This window comes from Gobio gobio (assembly GCF_949357685.1).
Source record: "Gobio gobio genome assembly, chromosome: 8".
Classification (NCBI taxonomy): domain Eukaryota; kingdom Metazoa; phylum Chordata; class Actinopteri; order Cypriniformes; family Gobionidae; genus Gobio; species Gobio gobio.
The window spans coordinates 28269808-28295727 of NC_137114.1; the positions used below are offsets into that span (position 1 = coordinate 28269808).

General features: G+C 35.8%; 1 protein-coding gene across 1 annotated transcript in view; it reads right to left on the reverse strand.

The window, feature by feature from the left end:
- Nucleotides 1–24429, reverse strand: part of LOC307130975 (arsenite methyltransferase) — a 58978-nt gene extending 34549 nt beyond the window's left edge. The window contains exons 1-10 of the mRNA XM_079824328.1: nt 24166–24429; nt 23604–23734; nt 23373–23523; nt 23086–23222; nt 22919–22988; nt 22720–22801; nt 22087–22218; nt 20157–20299; nt 19956–20078; nt 19748–19826 (exon numbers count right to left, since the gene is read on the reverse strand). Of these exons, the coding sequence (XP_079680454.1) occupies nt 19749–19826; nt 19956–20078; nt 20157–20299; nt 22087–22218; nt 22720–22801; nt 22919–22988; nt 23086–23222; nt 23373–23523; nt 23604–23734; nt 24166–24252 (1134 nt within the window). The 5' untranslated portion in view covers nt 24253–24429 and the 3' untranslated portion in view covers nt 19748. The remainder of the gene's footprint in view (nt 1–19747; nt 19827–19955; nt 20079–20156; nt 20300–22086; nt 22219–22719; nt 22802–22918; nt 22989–23085; nt 23223–23372; nt 23524–23603; nt 23735–24165) is intronic.
- Between the last annotated feature and the right edge of the window lie 1491 nt (nt 24430–25920).

Genomic DNA, 25920 nt, shown 5'->3' on the forward strand with positions numbered 1-25920 from the left:
CTGGCTTTTATACCGCACAGCTGCGCCAGTGATGTTTCATTAAATGTGTAGTGAAGAGAAAAAAAGTAACTGAAATAATATCATAAAGCACAACGTTTATGGGGAAAAAAGTGTTGTTTATATAGGGAAAATTAGTTTTCCATCATACCAAGTTATTATACTAAGGCTGTAGGCTATATCAGAAATACAAATAAGCTACAGTATAATAACAATAAAACTAATTATTATCAATAATATATTACTTTATATATAATTATTTAAAATATAATTTTTTATATTATTAATATTGATCAGAAATATATTCAATATTATTTCATATAAATTAATATAATTAAGAATAATTATAAAAAAAAATAAAATGACAAAATCCTTTCCATCTTTCGTTTAGTCAGAGATTACATCAACACAACTGATATTTATATTACTTAATCTAGATATTAAATATATAAACTGTTGTTTAAATTTTTTTATATAATTATTGGAGTATGTTTTGCAAGAAAATATTGCAAGAAAATGTTTCAGTCTTTCTTAAAAACTGTATGTTTAATTCAACGTGCACTTGCCATTTCTTGACAATTATTTGTAAAATGTACTTGCAATTTCTGAGTGAAAATTGTTTCACCATTTTTTCAGCGTATTCATATATATGTTAAGTTGAATACTGAATAAATAAAAATATTACAAAATTTTTTGACATGCCTTGATTAAATCCTATAAATCTCCATTTCACAGGATGTCAAATCTCATAATCTCCATTTGAATAACTCCTGTTATCATCTCTAACGTGTTTCTGAATGGTTCTTCTTCCTCTCAATCCTGCTTTGTGGTTCTGTACATCTGTTATTCATACAGCGCTCTTCTCGTGATTAAGTCATCTCTTTGTGGACATGGATGTCCTCACTCTTCAGTGTTTTTGGACTTGCGGACAGATCTTGCTGTGAATCGAGGGTATGTCTGCCAGCTTGACACACACAGAAGGAGAGCATGACATCAGGGCTTTGTCATTTAGAAGATCTATTCAAGGATTACAGTGGAGAATGAGCCCCTGCCTGGAGGAGGCTTATTTCACTGAAACCCTAGCTGTTTTCACCACCATTTTTTTTTCTCCAAGTACTTCTGGAAGTACGTAGCTTGGGAGAGTACTATAGTTGGCATTCCGTATTCAAATCGGAGACTTTTTCTAACCCTTTAGGTGCCACTTCGGAATACAAAAGAGGCTGTGTGCCCACATGATAAAAATCACATGAGCCTCCCACCTCCCAAATATTATAAAAACGCAAAAACTGATACTATAAAACATTTCTAGGAATAGCAGGAAAAGCTAATATTCATTAAAAAAAAACATGTCTTAATTCTTGGCTATCAAACAGATAAATTAGACCAGATAATGTATTACTTTTATATTAAAAAAATTAAGTTTCCAAAAAGGATTTTTTTTTTACAGTGATGCCATTGAAGAAACATTTTTGGCTTCCCAAAGAAACTGCCAGTGATCAGTTCTTTAAAAAAAGTTTTTCTTATTGCGAAGAACATTTTAATAATCTAAACTTGTTTTACTATAAAGAACCTTCATTTTTAAGAGTGTGCATTATATGGAATGACTTTTATTTCTTAGATTTTTTTGTCTCTTAAAAAACGTAGTTTTATAATTTACACAGACAGACAGATAGATAGATAGATAGATAGATAGATAGATAGATAGATAGATAGATAGATAGATAGATAGATAGATAGATAGATAGATAGATAGATAGATAGATAGATAGATAGATAGATAGATAGATAGATAGATAGATAGATAGATAGATAGATAGATAGATAGATAGATAGATAGATAGATAGATAGATAGATAGATAGATAGATAGATAGATAGATAGATAGATAGATAGATAGATAGATTTTTTTTCTTCACGGCAAAAACACTGACTATAATGGTGGCAGGTCTGACATTACTTGCTGTTTGCTGAACCCGAGTACCAACTCTCTCGCTCTCTCTGCAACACAGCAAAAGACATTTCCTGTGGATATCAGTGAGCCATTCTACTCACATACTGCTTCTTTTGTCTTGTCATTTCCCCAAACAAGTGTCCTGTGATTTTTAAGGGGGGAAAAAAAACATTTTGGAACTTTTATGCTTCCTTTGTACTCATCACAGGTGTTTGTACAGCTTAAAGGAGACAATAACATAAGCAGAAGCATGTTTGGACAATTCCAAGTTTAAAAGTCATGTTTCAGTTCGACCGAGAGATCAGTCTGCAAGATAGAAAGATTAATTAATTTTTGAACTGGCTCTTATGTTTAAACATTCACTTCTAAAGTCATTTCTAAAGGGTGATTTCTAAATTTCCAAGGAAAGCCTCTTCACGGCAGGCATCAGGATTTCCTCATTTTACACATTAATCTAGAATTCAAATAGTTAACAGTAATGTACAATTATAAATAACATTAAAGTGCATTTACTTGTACAACCAAAGACATTAAGGCTGACTGATTTTCACTGTCAGGTTAAAAAAGCACCATAAATATAGCTCTCAAATTTCCATCACAATACAAAATGTCAAAATACACTTCCTCCTTGAGTCAGGTTTGACGTGTTAAAGTGTTGTAAAAGATCAATTGCCTTGTAACCAACTGCAACTCACCAAGTTTGAATGCATCTTTTTGAATGAGGGTTAAAAGAAAATTGGGAGAGGATATTAGCTTTACACCATCTTAGAAGGCTTAGAGGTAACACTTTACAACAAGGTCTCATTTGTTAACATTAGTTAATGTATTAACTAGCATGAACTAACAATGAGCAACACAGTTGTTTCAGTATTTATTCATCTTTGTTAATGTTAATAAAAAATACTGTCATTCGTTGTTTGTTCATGTTAGTTCACAGTGCTTAAACTAATGTTAACAAATACAAGTTTTGATTTTAGTAATGTATAAATGTTAACTAAGATTAATAAATGCTTTAGAAGTATTGTTCATTCTTAGTTCATGTTAACTAAAGTGGTTAACTAACGAAACCTTATTGTATTAGAATATAGTGCATAAGACTTTCATTGACTTAAAATAAATGTTTGTATTAAATTAATGTAACCATTAAACACGGCTAAATGTAATAGTGGTTGGTGGTAAGGGTGTGTTATGGGTTAAACATATTGATATAATAACACTGAAATATAAAATATATTGATATTATACACACTAAAATGCTGGGTTGTTTCAACCCAAATTTTGGTTAAATATGGACAAACCCAGCAATTGGGTCAAATTTTTACATTAAATTTTAACCCAACTGTTGGGTTGGTCCTATTTGACCCAAATTTGGGTTGAAACAACCCAGCATTTTTTAGAGTGTACTAATAGAGTGTACTAATAATGTGTACTAATAATGTACTTTTAGAGTGTAATATAATGCATAATAACTGCATAATTCTAATATATAACAATATAAAACATATTGTGGTTGAAGCTACACTGTAAAAAAAAAATATGATCAATAAGTTATGACAACATGTTTTTACATTACTTACTCATCAAAATAAATTAAGCCATTTTCAACTTTTTAAGTTAAAGTGTAGAATACTCAGCTCATTTTTTAAGTCAGTTTAATGTAATTTATTTATGTTGAAATTATATCGAAGTTGATTGTACTAAAAATTTTAAGGCTGCAACATTTTTTACAGTGTACTTCCATGTCTTGCATCCTGGCTTTGACAAAACCCTTCTATCAGAGGAGAAAATATAACAAGAGTTTTGGTGGCTGACAGTAAAAGTCTCTACAGTAGTTTCCCTTACAAGACGGCCCTCGAACAATTCTCTCTCACCTCTCTCCAATACAGCTCTTCTCTTTGTCTATTAAAAGTAAAAATCACGGAATACTAGGTTATAACCACAAAAAACCAGCCTCTGTACATGGCTCCCAAAAGGTTCTGGGACCTACAAACACATTCAGCAGCATAACGTGCAAGGACAAAATAAATTCCACATTCACCAGAGGAATTTGAACAAGATGGATCTAATCTGTCTTAATCCTCTGTGAACTCCAATTACAATTTTCTTGATCTACACTTGACCTACTACTCCCATGCGTGGCACCTCAGACCAAGAACCTTAACTTTGCTAATTGGGCCTTCTTGCCAACTCGATGAATGTAGGTCTTCAAAAAGCATTCCCAGCAGGGTTGGTTTTAGTCTACAACTGAACTCACAGAAAACCTGAATAGAAAAACAGATTTTTCACGCCCACAGGAATGGCAATCTTCATCGGCGTAATGTAACTTTATCTGTTTTATGGTTAATAACTTAAAAAACTGGTTCGACAGAAGGATGGACTCGAGAGATTATTGACAGCACTACAAATACAAATGTAGTTTTTCTTTAGTTTTTCCGCCGTTTATATAAAACTTTAAACTGGATGTCTAGGCAGACTACACAAATAAACAGCATACAGGACTCCATGCAGTGATGAACAGCACAGCCAGGTAAATACTGAGAGCTATTCCCAGAAAGTCCTTGAAAGTGACGGAGCCTGCTGGTTAGTGTTTGCTGACGCTAGAGAGAAACTGGACTAGACACATATGCAGCTAAAAGCATACTCCACTTAAAACGTTTATAAAAAGAGAGATAACATATTAAGCTATTATTCATATTATCAGGAACAGAATATACACACACATACAAACACATATATATAATCTTGAGAACACCGATACAATATTATACATCCAAATAAGAAAAAAAAAGAATAAGACAATATGGAACCAGGAACTGCTGAAAGTAAATTCAGCCTCTTGTTTTCACGTGTGCTCAAGTAAAAGACTGAAAATCTAGACCAGGCCATGAACTTGTCTGGAATTCAAGCACATATCTGGCTTTTTGCCTCAATTCTCAGTTTCAGCTGATAAGGCACACAGAGCTTGTTTGAAGAGTCAATACAAAAATCACAAAGAGAGAGAAAAAAAAAAAAAACATTATTAAAGAGAAAATGGGACAGATTGCTTAAGTCTATGAGCGCACATGCACATAACGGCACAAATACACTTTACTCTCTTAATGTCAGAACAAACTTGTGTAGACAAAGAAGGCAGAACACACTTACCATGCCTTTAGCCTCTAAGTATCATAAAGGGAGTGAAGCATCCACCTTTATCACAGTCTATTCCATTTAAGGTTTTGAAATAACTGCTGTCTAGACCACGCAGAAACTTGGTGCTAAAGAAGTGAAACGACCTTCCCCCTTCCTGCGAACAATCTATTACCCCCCTCCTCCCCGCCTGGCACCCCCTACCTCATCCATGAGTGGAATCGCTTTAAGTGCCTGTCAGGCAGAAAACCGGCTTCAGCATTGTGCAGCTGTAAGTTTCCCCGCTCTGTTCTCCAATGAGATTGGCCCTTCCTTCACCACATGACTCAAAAAAAAAAAAAAAAGGCTAGAAAGTGAAGAGCAGAAAAAGATACAGCTGGCGCGGGGAGAGCATAATCCTGTCTGCAGGGTCGTGTACCTGAGGAGCAGGTTTAAGTTTCTAGAGCTTTTCCGACATAGTTTATGGAGGACTAGGAGAGAGCGAATGGGAGGAGGAGGAAACTGCGCATAATCCCTTCCCTGCAGAAACTTCCTCCCTCTCTCCCTCTCTCCCTCTCTCTCCCCCCCTCTCTCTCTCTCTCTCTCTCTCTCTCTCTCATAGGAGCTGCTGGCCCTTGTCTGAGCACTGGAATGCAAAGGCCATGCTTCAAGAGGCCCAGTCAGACAAGCCCAAGTCAGTCACTCCTCTGTGACCTCAAGCTTAACACTAGCACGTGTGCATGGATGTGCATTTTAACCAAGTTAGAGCCTTATTATCTCTTTGACACTTATTTTTTTCAATTAGTCAAGGTTGGGAGGAAGTAACTAAAAGTAGAAGGATACAGGTTGGAGGTGCCTAACCGAATAAAATGAAAACATGCTTGTTAATAATAATTATTGTATTCATTTCACTATTTCATTGTGATATTGCCCATGGTATATACACTGCATTCAAAAGTTTGGGGTCTGATTTCGATTTTAATATATTTTAAAAAAGTATTTTATTCCTGTCTTCTTTATCAGTCTTCAGTGTCACATGACCCTTCAGAAATCATTCTAATATGCTGATTTGATGCTCAAATGACATTTCTTATCATTATCTATATGTAAAATATTACATATCTCATTGTTGTGCTGATTAATATTTTTGTGGAAACTGTTAAATTTTTTTCAAGATATTCAAAAATCTTAACTGACCTAAACGTTTAAATGGTTGCACATCATACATCATGGTAGTATACATCAACTGACATTTATTTAAAGACAAAAAAACATTGCATTGACAGTATAGTGTTTCATAAACATTTAAAATGGCGTGTTTCTTGACAAAATTCGAAATTATTCCTCCCCATATTAATCCCACACATGATAACCGAGTGAATTTGTCATTTTATCAAGTCACTGTTGCCAATGAAAAATTTTTTTTCCACTGTACAAACTTAAAGGGATAGTTCACCCAAAATGAAAATTGTCACCATTTACTCACCCTCAATTTGTTCCAAACCTGTATGAATTTCTTTCTTCTGTTGAACACAAAAGACGATATTTTGAAGAATATGGGTAACCAAACAGTTGATGTGCCCTATTGACTTGGAATTCAATACTATGGAAGTCCATCAACCGTTTGGGTATTCTTCAAAATCTGGGTTTGGAACAAACTGAGGTTGAGTAAATAATGACAGAATTTTCATTTTTGGGTGAACTATCCCTTTAAGCAATCATGTAATGCATTTATAATGCACTTTTTTTACTTTTTTAAACTCTTTTTCCAGAATTTGACTTCTATCACATGGCTCTACTCTTTTATCCAAGTGTATGTTTTGGATGTCAAACGAGACAAGGATCATTTTCCATGTCCAACTGTAGCAGCGAAAATAAGTTACCGTGCCTCGAGGTAGGTTGTGAACCCAGGCAGACTTTTCCATCTGGTTTCACGCTCGCTCAGTGAACAGAACATCAGTGTTTCACCATAAACACAAATGCTCATATGATCAGGATACGTTTCCTTTGGCCTTTGCCTTCCTAACACTGTCTTAAGGCAATCACAAGACATGAATATCCCTCTGAGCCAGTCTCTCACGAAACGAATACTATTTCTAGCAAGGCCGCTTGAACTAACACTTTCACTTAGAGTCAAAGTTCAAGATATGCAGAAGTCGAGTGGGTTTTAGAGCACTATCAACTGCTCATGTATGTTCCAGACCACACACTCACTCCTGTGCTGCTTAGAACCTATTTTAGAATCAACCTTGTCTTCACCGTGCCCTTTTCGAGAATTATTCTTGAGAATAATCAGACCCTGGGGATCTAGACCACAGTGCTGAGGGCCTAGAATAGGCTCTATTAGACGTCCATTTGGACTCAAGCCAACACAGCACACATGACAAGTGGAGTAAGTGTTTGCTCCACCCATGAGGCCCTTATAAAAAAAAGTGCTTTTCATTATGACACAGAACCGCCTAACCTCATGTCTGACGCTTTTTATACATTTCTTTTTTAAATATTATAAAGGAATAAGTCAAAGAGTTAATAGACTAAACTAAACAATAAATAAACACCTTACTAGCAGCTGGATTTGTTCAGCTGTGCACCAAATGACCCTTTATTAAACTCCGCCCCCTCTCACAGACAAGCTCTACAGAAGGTCCCGTAGGAAAGAACTGGATCCTTTATCTGCTGTCTTTCTTCAAAGCAAATACTAGATTACATGTATTAATGACATGACTTAAAAACGGCAGAAACTGAATAAAAAGCAATGCAAACACAGAAAAGCCTTATTTGAAAGTGATTACAGTAATGTTAACGGAACTGTTCTACAGCATACTTAGTATTTTTGGATAATTTCGGTATAAGTTCATTTAAAATTCTACCCAAACACATTAGAAATACTTAGAATTAGATTTAAAAGAGTAAAACCTTGTCGCATAATAAAGTGGCGTAGGTGTGACATAAATGGAAATTAGTTAGCATTTTAGCACTTCCGGCTCCAATGTCCCAAAGTCAATGGGTTTTTTGAATGGGTTTTTGGTTAAAATTAGGTCTGTGGTGAACACTAGCTAAAGACACTTTGACGTTTTATTCTACGACATAAAATATATCAGTATTACCTCACACATAATATTTTTTACGCTTAAAGGCGGTTGCTAACAAGTGGCTAAATGGGACTTCAGAGGCTGTCGGGGACATTCAACGTCATCACGCCAAAAAGGTAAGCTCAGTCCGCTTTTACAGCCTCGTTATGCTTATAATGTGCTCTTATGAACTATTCTAACTCAAACTTTATGGGAAATTAGTTTTTGATAAAAACTGAAAGAGTTGTCGGAAGCTTAGTGCTGGTGACGTTGAATTTGTGGGATCACGGTGTAGCTCATTTATAGCCTACCTTTTGCTTTTTACTTCTGGCGACTGCATTTAGGCCTCAAAATTCATAAAAGTTGTGTTCATCTGTGAAAATTGTCTTGATGGACAAAATGATAATTAGCCTACTTTAAAAGCATGACTTTGATGTAAACAAGTTAATAGAGGGCCATGATGTATTAGTCCTACTGTCGAAGCATGAAATAATATTTAAACATAACATTTTAGATAACATTTAAACCTATAACTTTTTAATCTCACAATTCTGACTTTTTTCTAGAAAATGCGAGTTTATATATCCAAATTTGGACTTTATAACTAGCAATTGCAAGTTTAAATCACAATTCTGAGGAAAAAATTGTCAGGATTGCAGGATATAAGCTCACAATTCTTAGGAACAAAGGCAGAATATTTATTTTTCTTCTCAGAATTGTGAGATATCCTTTTCTCCACCCACTTAATACATCATCATCATCATGGTCTATATGGCAGACTGCAAAATTTGCTACGGTAGTATTGGTCAGTAATGGTTTTTACAAGGCGGGGCTTAGCAAGGCGGGCTTAGCAAAGTGTCAAGTGAAGAACAGAACAAACATTGTATTATGTAAACAATTTATTATCTTGTGCGGTCTTCAATCCCGTAACAGAATCCACAGGGAATTGTGATTTTCTTAGCCTGCGTGTATCCGCAGTCTTGAGATGTTTATGTAAGGATGTGCTGAAATACATAAATCTTGGAGTGCTCCACCCTCACAATGACAGTAACGTTTGCATGTAACTCTAGATGCACTACAATGTGATGAATTTGCTCCCCACCCAACAGGTGCTCATGGAAAGAGAAGAACAGTAGTAATAATATTGGTAACACTTAGGTTTAGGGTCCAATTCCCACTATTAACTAGTCGCTTATTAGCATGCATATTACTAGGATATTGGCTGTTTATTAGTACTTATAAAGCACATATTAATGCCTTATTCTGCATAACCATATTCTACATTCCTAATCCTACCTAATACCTAAACTTAACAACTACCTTACTAACTATTAATACGCAGTAACGAGGAGTTTATTGAGGCAAAAGTCGTAGTTAATAGTTAGAATTGCACCCTAATCGAAAGCGTGACCATAATATTAATACCACACTGACTCAGAAGATCCATACTGTGTGTACACCTATTTCCAATCAGCTGACCTTGGCTTTTTGTCCGTTTTCTCAATGGTCTTGCCATTTGCATACACTCTACAGCAGTGTAGTAATATTTCATCAGGTGGTGTATACACATCGTACTTGCAGCCAGCTTACTAAGAAATAAATCACAAGTAAAATGCATGCAAAAATTTAAATGAAGAACTGTCCCTTCCGTAGTATTTTAGTTGTCCCAATTTCAAATGAAAACTATTGAAAATTATTCACTTTGTCAATGTGATTAGACACCTGTTAGGAAAAGTAACAGTAACCGAACTAATCTCAGGAGAAAAGTAAAAAGTAACAACACTGTCTGCGTCATCAAATGAGCTCTGCTATTGTCTTCTGACATTTGAAAGCATTACTGCCTATTGAGAATCTGTAATAAAACCGTCGTGTTCTTCAAATGGTCACATTATACTAGCATACAAAGACTATAAAACTAAACAAAGGTAGTTAGGGCACAACACATTTATGAGCATCTCAACAATGACATCCCATTGGCTAGCAGACCTATCATATTGCAAAGGCAATAACTTTGATTGGATGTTTTTGTGAGAGTAAACAGCCTGTCTGTGGAAGAGAATGAATTGTGGGTTAATTGAGAGGTGCAGTTTTGCGATAAAGCTCCACCACCTCGGTATGACCCGTGTGATAATGAGCAGTATGTCAGAGGGCAAGTTTTTCTTGACACTCCTAACAAAAATCTACTACCCTAAAAAAAAAAAATAATAATAATAATATTGGGTTTATCATTCACAGGTTGTCACCCATTTCTTTGTCTTATCAGAGCTATAGTACAAAGAGCCTGCGTAAATCGGATATTAAATTATCTTGTAATCACAAAATGTCTAGACAGTGGAACAATAAAAGGTTATTTGGTGATTTATGGACTGTTATGGTTGTATTTGGAAGCAGTCATGTTTAACCAAGACATTCTGTCTGCAAGGTCCTTGACCATCAAACAACTCACAATGGGAACAGGAAAACCCCTGTTTTTCCACTCTCCGGCTTGTCTTACAAATGTGGGATTTCCCTTATTAACTGACACTTGCATTGATATGAAATGGAATATGAAGCGCTACAAATCCAGATACTATCGAGCCAGTGACCAAATTGCAAGCAATCAAATGGGAATAATGAAATCCTTCAAACCAAACACTATTGTTGTTTCTCCTCTGTTTCTCCTTCATCCGTTTTTTTTTTTGCTTGAGAGATCAAAGGCGAGGGTTTTAGCATTCCTCTGAATAAGCTTTTAGCTTAACAACACAGGGCAATTTAGATCTCTCGCCGGCCAAGACAAAAGCTTCCATGGATCTGTTAGCTGATATTCTAGTGCCTATTGTTGCCCTTGAACCTGATAAATTTGACAGGGCCCAAGAGAATGGACATTGTGATTTCACAAAGCTCTCCTTAAATAACCGCAGGGCTAATCTCCTCGCCTGATACCGTATTAATAACCTTTTAATTAAAACAGAAAGCGACATTGAACAAGGACTAAGCTGCCCCACGCTGGGAAGTATAACGAGAATCAATACGTATCCTCAAAGACTATACAAAAGGACGTTTGAGAGAGAAAAAAGAGGCCCCTGTGAAGTGAACAATGTCACAAAAGGCAGATAGTGAGGAACAAAAATATTTGCTTATCAATGGATTCGAAAGGACCAAAGCTAAATCAATGCATCAAAGTGTTTATGGTGTATTAGAAATTATTCGTATTAGAATAGTTTTTTTTTTGTCTTTCATTAATTTTTCCTTTTTTTGAATGTTATTAGTCTTTTCATGAATTCTAGTCATTGATAGCTATGTATTCGATGAATCATCATTCATCGTTATAGTCCTTATGTTGTATGATTATTCTTTTGCATGTTACTGATTTCTTTAATGAAGCTTGTTTCCGCCACAGAATTTAAAAAAAGGTAATTATGACTATTTTTCTCGCAATTGTGAGTTTACATCTCGCAATTCTATTTACTATAGCTAGATTTTTATAATAATTGTCAGTTATAAAGTCAGAATTGCGTGATATAAAGTCGCAATTAAGTGTTATAAAGTCAGAATGGCAAGATATAAAGTCGCAATTCTGAGAAATTGTTTATATCTTGCAATTCTGACTTTATAAAGTCAGAATTGTGAGATATACAGTAAACTCGCAATTATTTTTCCCCTCAGAAGTGGACTTTATAATTTTGCAATCTCACAATTCTGAAAAAAGAAGTCAGAATTGTGAACTATAAAGTCAGAATTGTGTGATATAAATTCAGAATTGTGAGATATAAAGTTGTAATTGCGAGAGAAACAATCTTGCAATTCTGACTATAACTCCCAATTGAGAGTTTATATTGCAATTCTGAGAATTTTTTTTTTTTAAATTGCGAGATGTAAACTCACAATTGTGAGATAAAGAGTCGCAATTATTTTTTTAAATGTTTCATTTTGTGGCGGAAACAAGCTTACATAATATACTCTGACTCAGGATTTATCCTGTTGATGGGGTGTGTTTTCCATCAGAACTGATTATGTGATGTACCTTGGTATCAAAACATCAGTTTCCATCTCTGTAGACATGAGTTAATGCAAGATCTGCGATATTCTCTTAAAGGTGTTAAAACCACAATTGCTTATCAAGTTATTCCGTGTGCCTACAGGGACCATGGTGACCTAATAAAGCCTGCTAGGGTACATTTTGTCTTGAGTGCATCATACAATTACACAATTAGAGAATTTAATTTCAATACTTCAATAGGTACTTCCCCTAGTCCCTTCCTGTTACTTAGGCTCAGCATATAAAATGTAGCACTTTATTTTACAGTCCTGTTCCACATGTACATACTATGCACTTATTATAGCAATTACAATAACTGGGTTATAACTAGGTACTAACCCTGAACCTACTCTTAAACCTAACCTTAACTCATGTAGATATATACCAGTACTTTCTTTGGTAACTACACATTGTAACCAAATGTTTAGTTTTCAGAAGACTCTGGGCTCCTTGTATTCTACAAATATTTTGCTTCTTTTGGGCCTTTTTTTCTCTATACTCTCATCTACTTTAATACTTAGATTTACTTTTCTATCCAACTTATTTGCTACATTTGAATTTTTTTTTTCTTTTTCTTTTACTCTAACAAATTTGATCTTAATAATTGCTTGTCTGCCTGGATCTCACTGCATCAGTTTATTAGTGTGAACCCTTTGTAATGATATAGTTGTACAGACATATTAAGGCAGACATTGGGTTTATAACATTTCCATCACAAACTTGACTGAGTTTTAGGAATTATATACAAATATAACATTCTTAACACTTTATTTTTTAAAAATTGCCTTTATAAAAAAAATAATTCAAATTCGAAAACCGGTGGAATTTTGTGGAATGGATTTAAAGGCACAGTATGTAATTTTCGCTGCTAAAGGTTGCATATTCAAAACAATAATAAAAGTGTAGCTAGATCAAATTAGCTGCAAGTAACCTAATGTTTAATGCTAAATTACTACTCATACATGTCACTTTATTTGTCGAATTAACTGGTGGGGTAAAGGTCCAGGAATACTCCATTTTCCACATTCCGCTCCGTCTCGCAGGAGCCTTTCAAAGTATAAACCTTTGGTCATGAGCGAGGAAAGATGCGTTCGGGGCATGTGCCACCTCAGGATTTTGGTTTCAAATGCTCAAGTCACTTGCACATGTGCTGTTGTACGCACACCATCTGCAGAGTCACAAAAATTGGGCTGTATTCTGACAGGTTGTGCGGATATTTGTGCCCCCTCCTGATGATGAAAATTACATCACGCAGACATTGGCGGGCGAAGTATACTTTGGGCTCAACGCAGCATAGTTTTACATGTTCAAAACAATAAAGTACATTTGAATGTACACACAGCATTTGCAAAAAGGCTAACTTACTATTTACGTATAACACACACTGTATTTAATTACACTGCCATAGACTTGATCACCAGACTTGTTAAACAATGTTAGGAAATGCCACACCGATATTGATCCTCGTTTTATTTCTCCTCTTGTCCAAAACTCTTCTTGGGTCATTTGATTCACCCGTACATTTATGTTTCTTTGAGTTATCTTTGGTGACAGAACCTCCTGCAAACGATAACAGAAAATCGTGGCCCATAAAAACTGTTCGAAACAACAACAGAGCATTTCACATGCAGCCACAGTGTTGCCATGGTTTCTAATGCAGTTAAAGCGTAAACCGAGGATAACGCAGACATGACGCCATCAAATACAATAAAATACAATTAAACCTTGATAGATCCCCTCCTACATTTGTTTTATGTTTAGGTAACACTTTACAATAAGGTTTCACTTGTCAACCTGAACTAATAATGAAAACTACTTCTAAAGCATTTATTAATAGTTAATGTGAATGTATTGCTCATTGTTAGTTCATGTATTAACTAACTTTACGAGTGGGACCTTATTGTAAAGTGTTACTCATGTTGAATATCATGTTTCATTCTCCTCAAGTAAAATGGGTTGCAAATGCCGTTTCACGTTGCCTTCAAGACTGAGATTTTATTTGTCACACAATTGACCTTAAAACTAAAAGGAAAAGCAGGTGAATAAAAAAGGAAACAGCATGATTTATAGCCAGGAAAGGTGAAACGCTCTGATAAATGCACTGTGGGTGCTTCAGTCTGAGTCTGCAAAACCTGCTTAGGAAAGCTGCTTGTCTGTCCTCAGCAGTGCCTGGCACACAGGGGTCATGACCTGGTCATGAATCGCTTCAATCAGCTCCTTGCTGGGACAGGAGGGGAGGGGAGCCGTGAGCGCTTTTGATCTCGGTTGGCTAGTCAAGCAGCATGGGTAAGATATCCCTCAGCCTCTCCAGCAGGTCAGGCTCTGTGGGAGCGGGGCTGAGGGCAGGTCAAGAGCACCGTTCTATTTTTCCTCTTCACCGAGACCCTGTTAGCTCCTGTAGCTTCAAGTGTTGCCTCAGACATGTTGGGTTAGAAGTACACTCAGCTATGAATCTGGAAGGTTTCCATTTTTGCATCTAGAGTAACTTGGTCATTGTAGTGGCCAAAAAATACAGCAACAATTGTATCACCTTTCCACAAAAATACTAAGCTGTTTTCAACATTGATAGTAATAAGAAATGCTTGTAAAGCACAGAATTAGCATATTCAAATGATTTCTGAATGTTCATGTGACACTGAAGACTGGAGTAACGATGCTAACAATTCATTTTTTTGCCATTACAGAAATAAATTACATTAAAAATATATTAAGGGTACATTATGTAACGTTTAACTCTCTAGCGGTTAAAAAAAACCTGCATGTATTTTTCAGAAGAACATTGTTTTGGTTGTGCTTATAAAACATTGACAGCCCCACTTTATATTAGGTGGCCTTAACTACAATGTATTTACATCAAAAAGTAAGTACAATGTACTTACTGTGTTCAAATTGTATTGCAAAACACCTTTGCTGATATTGAGGTGGGATACGGGTAGGGTTAGGGACAGGTGTGGTGGTATGGGTAAGTTTAAGGGTAGGGTTAGGTGTAAGGGAAGTGTCAACTGTGTAATTACAAACGTAATTACAGAAATTAATTACAGATGTAATTACATACAGGTATTTTTCAAAATGTAAGTACAATGTAAAAACATGTATGTACACAATAAATGCAATGTATCAAATGATTAATTAAAATGTTAGTACATAGTAGTTAAGGCCACCTAATATAAAGTGGGTCCACATTGACTACTAGGCTTAAGGGATATAACCAGTTTAAATGGCATGTTTCTCAAGTTGACTAGTTGAAGACGTTACTTCCTTGAAAATAAATTCCAGCACAGCATTACAATAAATAATAGAACATACATACATACATACATACATACATACATACACACATATGCCTCAGTGTCTGTTTCTATAGGCTGCTATACGCAAGTCGTCCGACATATTGGAAAAATCAAATCCAGTCCATGACCACTTGAGAGCAAGTTTACTGTTCATCTGCAATCTATTTATTCACATGTTTGAATATCTATATCTGCACTAGACATTTGCAAATTATTTTCTTTGCATTTAGCTTATCATTAATGTGATAATCCAGCATATTGAGTTATAAACACAAACCAGCACATTCTCACCTCTGAAAGGTTATTTCATTTCATCTGAAATGTATAGCTCAGTGGTTTTTACAGCCATAGGCTGCACAATGCTGTCAAATGTGGCATCTACATATGAAGACTTCAGATGCAAAAGCCTCTAAGTCCGTCTGACGTTTTTGTTTTTAAATAAGCATTTTTGTCAGGCCTCTATGTATTGGTTTCTACCTAAGTACCGTTACTTCTGAACTTCAGGCTTGGATTTAGTGGGTTTGAAGTGAAAGTATTTTAAGAACGTATACTATATGCGGAGAGGATTCACTCAGTATCGTCATCTCATTTTTGACCGAAGTGGCTTTTAGAGGCTTTTGCATCTGAACTCTTCATATACACATATGGCTTCAACAACCAATAATGAAATGACCCTTCACAATAGATAATGCTTTACAACGAACTCTGTTAGAGTACATATGACAATTTATCTGTTCAATAAAACACTGTACTCACCTGTTGAGTTATAAAAACACAATCTCCACATTGCTTTTACAACATTTCAAAAGCAAAGGCAATGTTGATTCAGGTTTTATTACAAGCTCTCCTTTTGCCAGCAGAAAAAAGAAAAATTCCATTCCATGGAGGTTGGAGACATATCAACCTTTCTCGCTAGTTGTGACAACTAACCTATGCCACTACCATTACATATACGCATCAAAGTAGCAATCTTTCTCTATTTACGGATATGACAAGAGACCCACGGGTGAGTGACATATGTACACAATTTCTCATGAAAATCCTCCCGACCGGTCTAAAATTTAAACACTTATAATAGGCTTAAATAATGAATCAGGGTAAGACAAAAACACGTTTCGAAGGAAGGATTGATGACGTATTGACTCTATTTAAATGTTGTTAATTTTGAACAAAAAACCTGTACCTTTTTATCTAATTTAATGACAGAAAAAAACGGTCGGCGCATAAGTGCATGGTCCAAAAGGGTTGTACCTAGTCTCTTAATGAGTCATGGATGTGTTTCGGGCGTAATGTGCAATAAACCAATCAGAGTCTCATCTCCCATTCCCTTTAAAAGCCAGTTCCATGGTGGATTCACTATTTACGTGGCGGAATTTGCGAGCGGAAAGACTGAACGCTTCTTCAGAGAGGAATCCTTTTATTTGTAATATTTAAAATGTTTGTGTGCTGCTGCGTGTTCCTCTGTGTGGGTAAAAAGCAGAGTATACACGCATCGCGCACCCGCCTATAGGCACATATTACTAACATACCCTTTAAATAACACAAAATACTGCACTATTGACTTTACACCAGGTTTTTGTTGGACAATGGCGCAGTCGTTTTCAGTTGTCTCAAAATAGCAACGTGCCAACAATGTCCCTGAACACACCTCGTTTTCAGACCAGCACGCCGATGGGCGAACAGATGGGCACGAGTCCATTTGGCTTTAGATGTGAAAATGATTACATGCGTTGGGCTGAAATTAGCAAAAAACACTTGCATTGTGCCTTGGCGTCGCATTGCGCTGGGTGTATGATAGGGCCATAAAACCGAACTAAAATTTTTGAACGGTAGTGCATTTAGTACGATTTGGACTTGTATCCACAAACCTTATATTTTGATTTGATAAAGTCTTTCATCTATAAAGGAAGTTGGCCATTAATGTAAAATTCAATTTTGCCGACATAACTGGCACAGTAGCTATTTATCAATAGTACAATACACCAGCTTACGTCATTGAAAACTAATACATGAACAAGTTCAGAAAGCGAGCATCATGCTGGAATCAGTGCGTAGTCTTATACATTGAAGCTTACACTTCCCTTCACAGTGTCTCTTGACAGTAGAGGCTTTTTAGCTCTGGATATCGTCAAGCATTAAGTGGCTGAGAGTAATGGGATACATTCTGGGCACGCGGTAGAAGCCCAGCACTTTAGAAGAGGTGAAACCAGGACAATGAGAGCCGTTCCTCACTGCTGTGTTTACATTTAAACCACACCTGCTTCCTCCACACAACTCGGAATGTCACAGCACTCCTTCTCAGAGGGCTGAGGAGAAGTCAGGGAGTTTATTTGGCCAATTTCTGGTAGGATAGTCCAATGTAAGCTTTTTCTAGAGATACATGCAGAGACTTAACAGACACCTAGAATCCAGGTAAAATAAACCTGTGCACAGTCAATTTGTCTTGTGCAATGTTTCAAATAACACAGTCCTGGATGAGGCGTATCCAGAGGAGGAATTTTTTGTCATCATGAAAATCTTTCTTTGTTCTTGCAGGCTATTATCAGCAAATGAAGTCTCTAAGTAAATTACTATAAATGAGATTCAGAAATGCTCATTGATTGCTTGGGATGAATTGTCTTGCAGGTAATTTGCCTCTTTAAATCCTTGAATTATGAGTGCTTTATGCCCTTATCATTGACTAATCATATTGGTTCTGCACTGCAAACTGCAGAACCATAAAAATGCAATATCATAGCCAGCAAGGAATATAGAGCTAGTGTGGGAACACTGAGGATTTTGGCGCCACCAACAGTCCAATAACCATAAATACATCAGGACTTTTTGCGGATTAAACCACATGACAAACCGAAAGGCTATAATTCAATAAAACGAGACAATTCAACAATACCGAAAAAGAATACTGAGATTACACATAATCTTGAATCTAATCTTACTCATCATAATACCACTGTTATTAGGTAAAACGTATGTAATATATGGTTGTTGAAAAGTATGATGAAATTCCTATTACTGGCAAAGAAACCTTTCTCAAGAGACTTGCAGGGAAAATGACATCGGTCTACATCCTGCTATTAACAGCGTCATGTGATTTTTAGGAATAAGGGAAATCAAAAAGTGAAGTTAACACTTATCCCTTCTCGGAATCAGCATCAATGTGATGCTGCTTATTAATGTAATGGGTGACTATTCTTTTGGATACTAAAAAATACATTTCCTTAAAACACACTTTAGATACTCTTTTAATCTACTAACAACAGCGAATATATATCCATCACAGTAATTAATTTTTTCATTCGTTTTTTTTTTTTCTAAAATCTTTTCACCACATCTCAAATAATGTATTTTGATCAATACAATTATGGTGGAAATTAAATTTTATATATATATATATTATATATATATATATATATATATATATATATATATATATATATATATATATATATATATATATATATATATATATATATATATATATATATATATATATATATATATATATATATATATATATATATAAAACTTAGCTCTAAACCAATTGTATGTTAAGGCTAATTTCAACTGTAGTATTTTATGCAACCTAAATACACAGAAAGAAATAATATTTTCACAATTTTTGCAAATTTTGACAATTACAGCTGGTGATGACGCACAGTAAAAATATTCTGTACACAAGTGATTGGAAAAATCAATGTCTCATACATTATGCCACCTCAAGAATTCACTTAATTGACACAATTGTCACTTTGGTAAACAAACTTTTTTTTAAAGCAAAAATAACAAATGTAAAAAATAAATGAGAGAGAGAGATGATTATATCAGCACTGCCTTATTTTAATGCAGAATTGAAGTGCCAATACTTTCAATCTTAAAAGGGACAAAAATAGTGGCCAATACAATTTGCTTTACATTTTACAACTATAGCACAAAAAGAAGAAGAAAAGAGAACTATGAAGATTTTAAAGTTCAATCAAATCAAAACACAAATGCATTGGCAAAGATGTTGGTTTTGTTCTTTCTTGAATAAAAAGTGGATAACTTTACACATGCTTGCCACATATTAATGTAATTAATATTTGAATAATTATTACTATTGTTTTGTTGTTAAGGCTGCTGTTGTTGCGATTACCATATTTAAAAGTCATTTTACAATAAGCAGGACAAATAGCTTCCTCAAAAATGGTTTTCCTCAAGAAAACATATGGAATGATCATTTGAGCACTACAGACACCATATAATCTCTCACTTCCCACCACATTTTCTCAAGTGATCCAGACATCACATGATCCACCAGGCTCTCAACATTTACCTTAGTGTCCCGTCTTTGAGCACTGTTTGACAGAGGAGCCCAGTTTATCCGCGAGAAGGAACGGGCTAAGGTGGCAATACTGGAAAAATAAAAACTATGATTAAAAGTAATTCCTTTTTCTAGTTCTCGCTTTTTCTATAGCTTCTAAAGTAAACCTTATTTACCAAACGATAATGAATAAGCTACGTGCACAAGACGGCACATTTACCTGTGGAGTTCCATTCTGGTTTGGATCTGGAGTGTCTAACATTGTAATATTAAAGTCCGTAGAGAAACGTGTGTTCTTGAGGATGGCGGCCATCTCTGCATCCACCTCCACTGGGACATTCGTCTGGAGCAGAATTAGCAAAACAGACCACTGAATATGTCATACTAACATACTAAAAAAGAAGAAGAAGTAGAAGTTTACCTTGAAGGAATGAGAGGCATCAAACTCAAAGCAATCAGCGCAGTCAGGCACGGTGCCTTTATATGTGACCAGAGCTTTGCTCTTGATGGAGTTTTGAGGCAGTTTGAAGATCCGGAAAGTTCCAGATGCATATTTAACATCACCTATATAGTGATACATTGCAGGTCAAATCATCACTAATTCATATTTAAAGCATCTGCCTGCATCCAAGTTACATAAAAGCACAGTGGCACATGAAAACAAATGCAGTTCAGCTATAATGTTACCTATGGAAGCTTGTTTAAACCAAAGAATAAAAAATAAAAAAAGTAATTGCGACTTTTTTTCTCATAATTGTGTGATATAAAGTCGTAATTGTGAGTTATAAAGTCAGAATTGCGTGATATAAACTCGCAATTGTGAGAAAAAAAGTTTATGTCTCACAATTCTTTATAACTCAAATCTGTAGTCATTTGGCGAAGTGATATGGAACTGTAATGCGGTCAAGACCTGCCTTGAACTACTTTTGCCGTGCGTTTCCCTGAAAATAATTGCACACCTTAGAACGTTTATCAGCCAATCAGATTCAAACATTCAACAGCCCCGTACTATAATGGCGCTTTTCCACTACACAGTACCAGCTCGCCTCGACTCGCCTTTGTTTGGTTTTCCACTGTGTAAAAGTTGTACCTGTATCTGCTTCCAGGTACTTTTTTTCGCATCACCTCCGGCGAGGTTCTGAGACGATTCTAAAATGTGACGTGAAAACATGGCAGACTGCTGATTGGTCAGAGAGAATCGTCATCATTGCACGCACCAGACGGAGTATCCTGAATAACCCCGCCATTTTTAAATAGTTTGGCCAGAGATTGTGTGATATACCCATTACTATTATGGCAACTCGGAAGAATATGCCGTGGTCAAACGAGGAGGTTTCCTTTGTTTGGTTGCCGAAGAGAGGATCCAGCGAGAGCTTGATGGGGCAACGAGGAACGAAAAAGTTTCCTGCGGCGTCGCTATGACGACCAGGTACTATTGTGGAGGTACTATCTGCAATGGAAAACGGACCGAAAAGCGAGCCGAGGCGAGTCGAGTTGAGCTGGTACTGGTAATGGAAAAGCACCATAAGATTAGATTAAGCCAGAATTAGGCCTTGGTTCAATTAGGACATTTAAGTGGCTTTTTTAAACATGCCTTATAAAAAAAAAAAAACATTGCCGATGTGCATCTTGAAACAAAGCAATGGCAGTGACATATTTTGAGATATGTCAGTGCAAGTTGCTTTCAGGTAAAACAGCTCAAACATGCATTTTAGTCTGGGACTATCTTACAGGGATAGTTCCCCCAAAAATGAAAATTAGCCCATGATTTACTCACCCTCAAATCATCCTAGGTGTATATGACATTCTCCTTTCAGACGAATAGACAAGATTACAGTTTGTAAGGTTTTACACAAACGTATCACTTCGCTTCAGAAGGCCTTTATTAACCCCCCGGAGCCGTGTGGAGCAGTTTTATGATGGATAGATGCACTTTTATGGACTTCAAAACAGAAACAGCCATTATAAAGCTTGGAAGAGCCAGGACATGTTTTATATAACTCCGATTGTATTCGTCTGAAAGAAGAGTGCCATATACACCTAGAATGACTTGAGGATGAGTAAATCATGGGCTAATTTTCATTTTTGGGTGAACTATCTCTTTAAGCCTTGTCTGTGAAACTGGGGGTATAACTAGCAATTCTGACTTTATATACCGGTAATGCAATTCTGACTTTATAAAAAAGTCATAATTGCAAGATGTAAACTCACAATTGTAAGATAAAAAGTCACTATCTTTTAAAATGTTTTATTTTGTGGTGGAAACAAGGTTCCATAGTTACCCATACACACACACACACAGAGTGGTAAAAACAAGAATTTTTCACAAAAAAAGTTAGCAAATATGTTACCAGTCTTTCTTTGAAGTTCTGGATTGTGAACCACAATGTGACTGCCTGCAACCATGTGGGGAGTGCTGAAGCCTATGTCCTTCATCAGAGTGATGAGATCTCGCCAGTAGAGGGCGCCAGCCATTCCCTCACCTGATAGTAACAAGCAGTCATTTAAATCCACTTTTTTGGGGCTAAATCAAATTCACTTTCACGTGGATGAGACACATTTCATATGTTAGTGAAGAATGCAATTTCAATTAAATGTGTTTCAATGTGGACCAGGATTTTTTTTAAATATTATTATATATTTAACCCTATAAATACAGTATATATAAAAATATAAACACCTAGTTGCCAAGTAAGCATTTCTCATTTTTGTTTAACTTGATGTACTAAAATAACTAAAAGTAAGACTGAATTAAATGTAATAAAAACTAAATAGATAATATAAAAAATGGCAAAAGCAACAAAATTACTAACATTTTAACTAGAATGAAAATAAACTGATTAAAATATAAATAAAAACAATAATAGTATCTGAATTATACTAAAATAACACTGGTGTGAACCCAGTGAGAACAAGAAAAGAATGCAAGTTCTAAAAAGTAACAGATGAAAGAATGCAAGAAAACAAACAGAAATCAAGTTTACCCCACAGAACTGGATCTTCCTTGAAAGAGTCTGGAACTACTTTGCTTGCATATATGTCACTGTAGAACAACTCTCCACCCTCCTAAGAGATCATTCACATATGAAACATAGCATTTGTAAAGTGTAAGACTAGGATTTTGTTGCATAAATGCAATAATGAGGAAATTATCAGTAACTATATGTGATGGGAATATCTCACCTTTAGAACTTTGTATGCTTCACTTATCACAGTTCTCTTATCTGGGCACAGACATATTACACAATTTGACCTAGAAAAAAAAAGGCCTTTTTTACTACTTTTGCACAGGCAGATTAATGGTCAACAAATCATGGAAAACATCATAAATGACCCAAGCGTGTGCATACACAACTACATCCAAAGAGTTGTTCTGTATCCCTGCATCACTGAGCTTCTCCATGTATCCTTTCACAAACACAGTGTTTGGTTTTGAGTATCCAAACTTCTCCTGATGGTACTGCACATATTTTTGTGAGGCAACAATCTATTTATGGAGTAAAGACAAAGGTTAAAGGTTGCACTTTCTTTCAAATTCAGTTACACATTTATTTACTTGGTTATTTGAAGACATTAATATTCAGATACTTTGTTTCTGAACTTTATCAATATGGGTTAACATCAATCTGAGAAGTACCATTTCGTCCGTCATATCCAGTCCAATGACTTGACCGCTCTCCCCCACCAGTTTACTGAGGACGAAGCAGTCTCTCCCCGATCCACTGCCCAGATCAAGAACCGCACATCCTTCCAGCTTCTCTGGAATCACCAGGCCACAGCCAAAATACCTGCAGATTTATATTCTGTGCATTACTGAAAGAAATGAGACAGAATAATGTTTGAAAGTATAATCTAAGTGATGCTGTACCTCTTGCAAACATCTGGGTGGACTTGTTTCAGGGCTTCACATGCACTCTTGGCCACAGGTCTGGAGGGCATGACACACGCAGCATTGGTTTGCAAGTCATCTGAAGTCTCCAACCGAGAGCCATAATAATTCTGGAAGTAATAAAGAGTGAGCGTTTCAATGCAATGTTGTGGTGGTCAAATTTTATTTAAATGAAGGCACATTGCATGCTTGCAGTGTACTCTTAAGGGATTTCATTTTTTTGGTGGTAGAAACATTTAAATACATACATGCAAAATATTTATGAATTAATATTTATAAATACATACATACATGTTTTATTTATGCGTTCAATGGGGAAACTACAGAGTCAAATATTGCTCAGTAGGTCAAAAGTAATCAAACAGAAATGATGCTTGATCATTTTAAATGAAGTTTTTTTTTTGAGTGATTACCTCTAGGCTATGTGTTGATATTGCAAAAACCATTTAATTCCTCATTTAATGTAACAATACTTTAAAAAAATATACTACAGTTTTACAAATAAATGGTGTAAAAGCGCGTTATCACCGCTTACCCTTACCTTCACGTTTTCGTGAACTGCAGAAGACATGCTAACGGTTTGTGCTCGACGCTGAAAAGCCCGGAGAAGTGTTGTAGCGTGTTTCATTAATGTAAATCAAACGAAATGTAGTTGTAGTTTTGTGAACTTCGTCGAGTTTAAGTTTTTAAAGAAATAAATATGTGTATTGCAAATAGTAGGACGGACTAAACCTTAATAATGTATCCAACTTCAGGTGCAAAGTCCTTGCTACAAACTGCGCATGAAGAATGTTCTAACACTGCTAACCACTAGAGAGCGTACCTCGTCCATATTTTCATGGAAAACCTTTCTGCAGTGACCTTTCATAAACTAGCGATTTATCACTAGTTGTGTTTAATGACCAGTGGGCAGAGGTCTGTGAACATTCAGTGTCTATTAGCTGCCCCTTTGAAGTATTTTCCAGACAAATTGTGGAATATTTCACCTTTTGAGTAGGCTAAGACTGAACTTAAGTCTGTGATGATTTGTCACATCCAGGAGAAACATATGTAATTGTAAAGTGTGTAGCCTATCTGAAGTACACTATGTATGGGGGTGGTAGTATGATGTCTTGGCACAGTTAAAAGACAGTAGTGTGAAGAAGAGGCCTGACATGCTGTAATGAATGCAGACATTGTTACTCTCCCGTGAGTGTGCATGGGACTGGAAAACTCTTCCCACACTGTCCTGCTTGACATTAAGCAGAATCAGTCAGCTGTGACCTTACTCTGCCCTCAGAGTCCTGAGCCTTTTACCAAACAACAGCCTGTACTTTGATTAAAGGGTGGTCCAAGTATGTCTGGTTTCACCCCCTTGTAAGCAAATATCTGTGGGACGAGTCTGAAAGGCCTTTGTTGTCAAAGATGAGACATTCTCTGTCAGAGAGATGAGTCTCCAATTCATTTTAATGTTTGCTATAGTTTCCATAGTGTTTTGACCTTAGCAAACCAATCAAAAATAAATGGTACACTTTATTACCAATGCATTTTGAATGCATAAATAAAGGACATTAATAAAATGCATGTCTAAATAAATGTGTGAAATATTTCAAGTAATACAAAAATGCATTTAATGCAATTAATTTAAACATTGATTATTTAAAAAAATAATAATTCCTCACTCTTTTTATGAATTACTTAATTCATGAATGATTAATGAATATAAACAAATAAATGTACATAAATGTACACATTTCTTATGATTGTTAATGTTAAGCACTATGAATAAACATTGTGTACGCAATGTTCTAAATTGAACTTACCTACATGCATAAATACAGATTATTTCAAGCCTATTAAAATAATTGTGCGCTATTTGCATACATTCACATGCATGGCATCCGATTTGATTACTAAGTTAACCTGACTGTTTATCAAAGCTCTGTTTTTTTAATCCGTGACCCTTTGTAAGTCCATGGCCACTGTACCGCAGACCAGGACATCAAAGCCAGTGTTCTCTGTGCGGCATTTCCACCCCCCTCTGTGTTCTATGACAAACGAATAGTTGTCAAGCTCCAAAACTTGACCTCGGTCTTGGTCCCAGACTTATTTGTTTAATTTCTGTTCCTTTTTTTGTAGTCAAGGCAAGCAAGAGGTTATTGTCAGTTCAAGCCTGACAAACATCTACGCTGGGAAGGGTTCACTGCCAGACTAAAGGTTATGAGAAGTTGAAGGAAAGGGTAATCTTTGGAAGATCAAATAAAGTGGAAGTCAGAGGAGGGGAATGTGTACAGTGTCACACAGTCTGCCTTTTCCT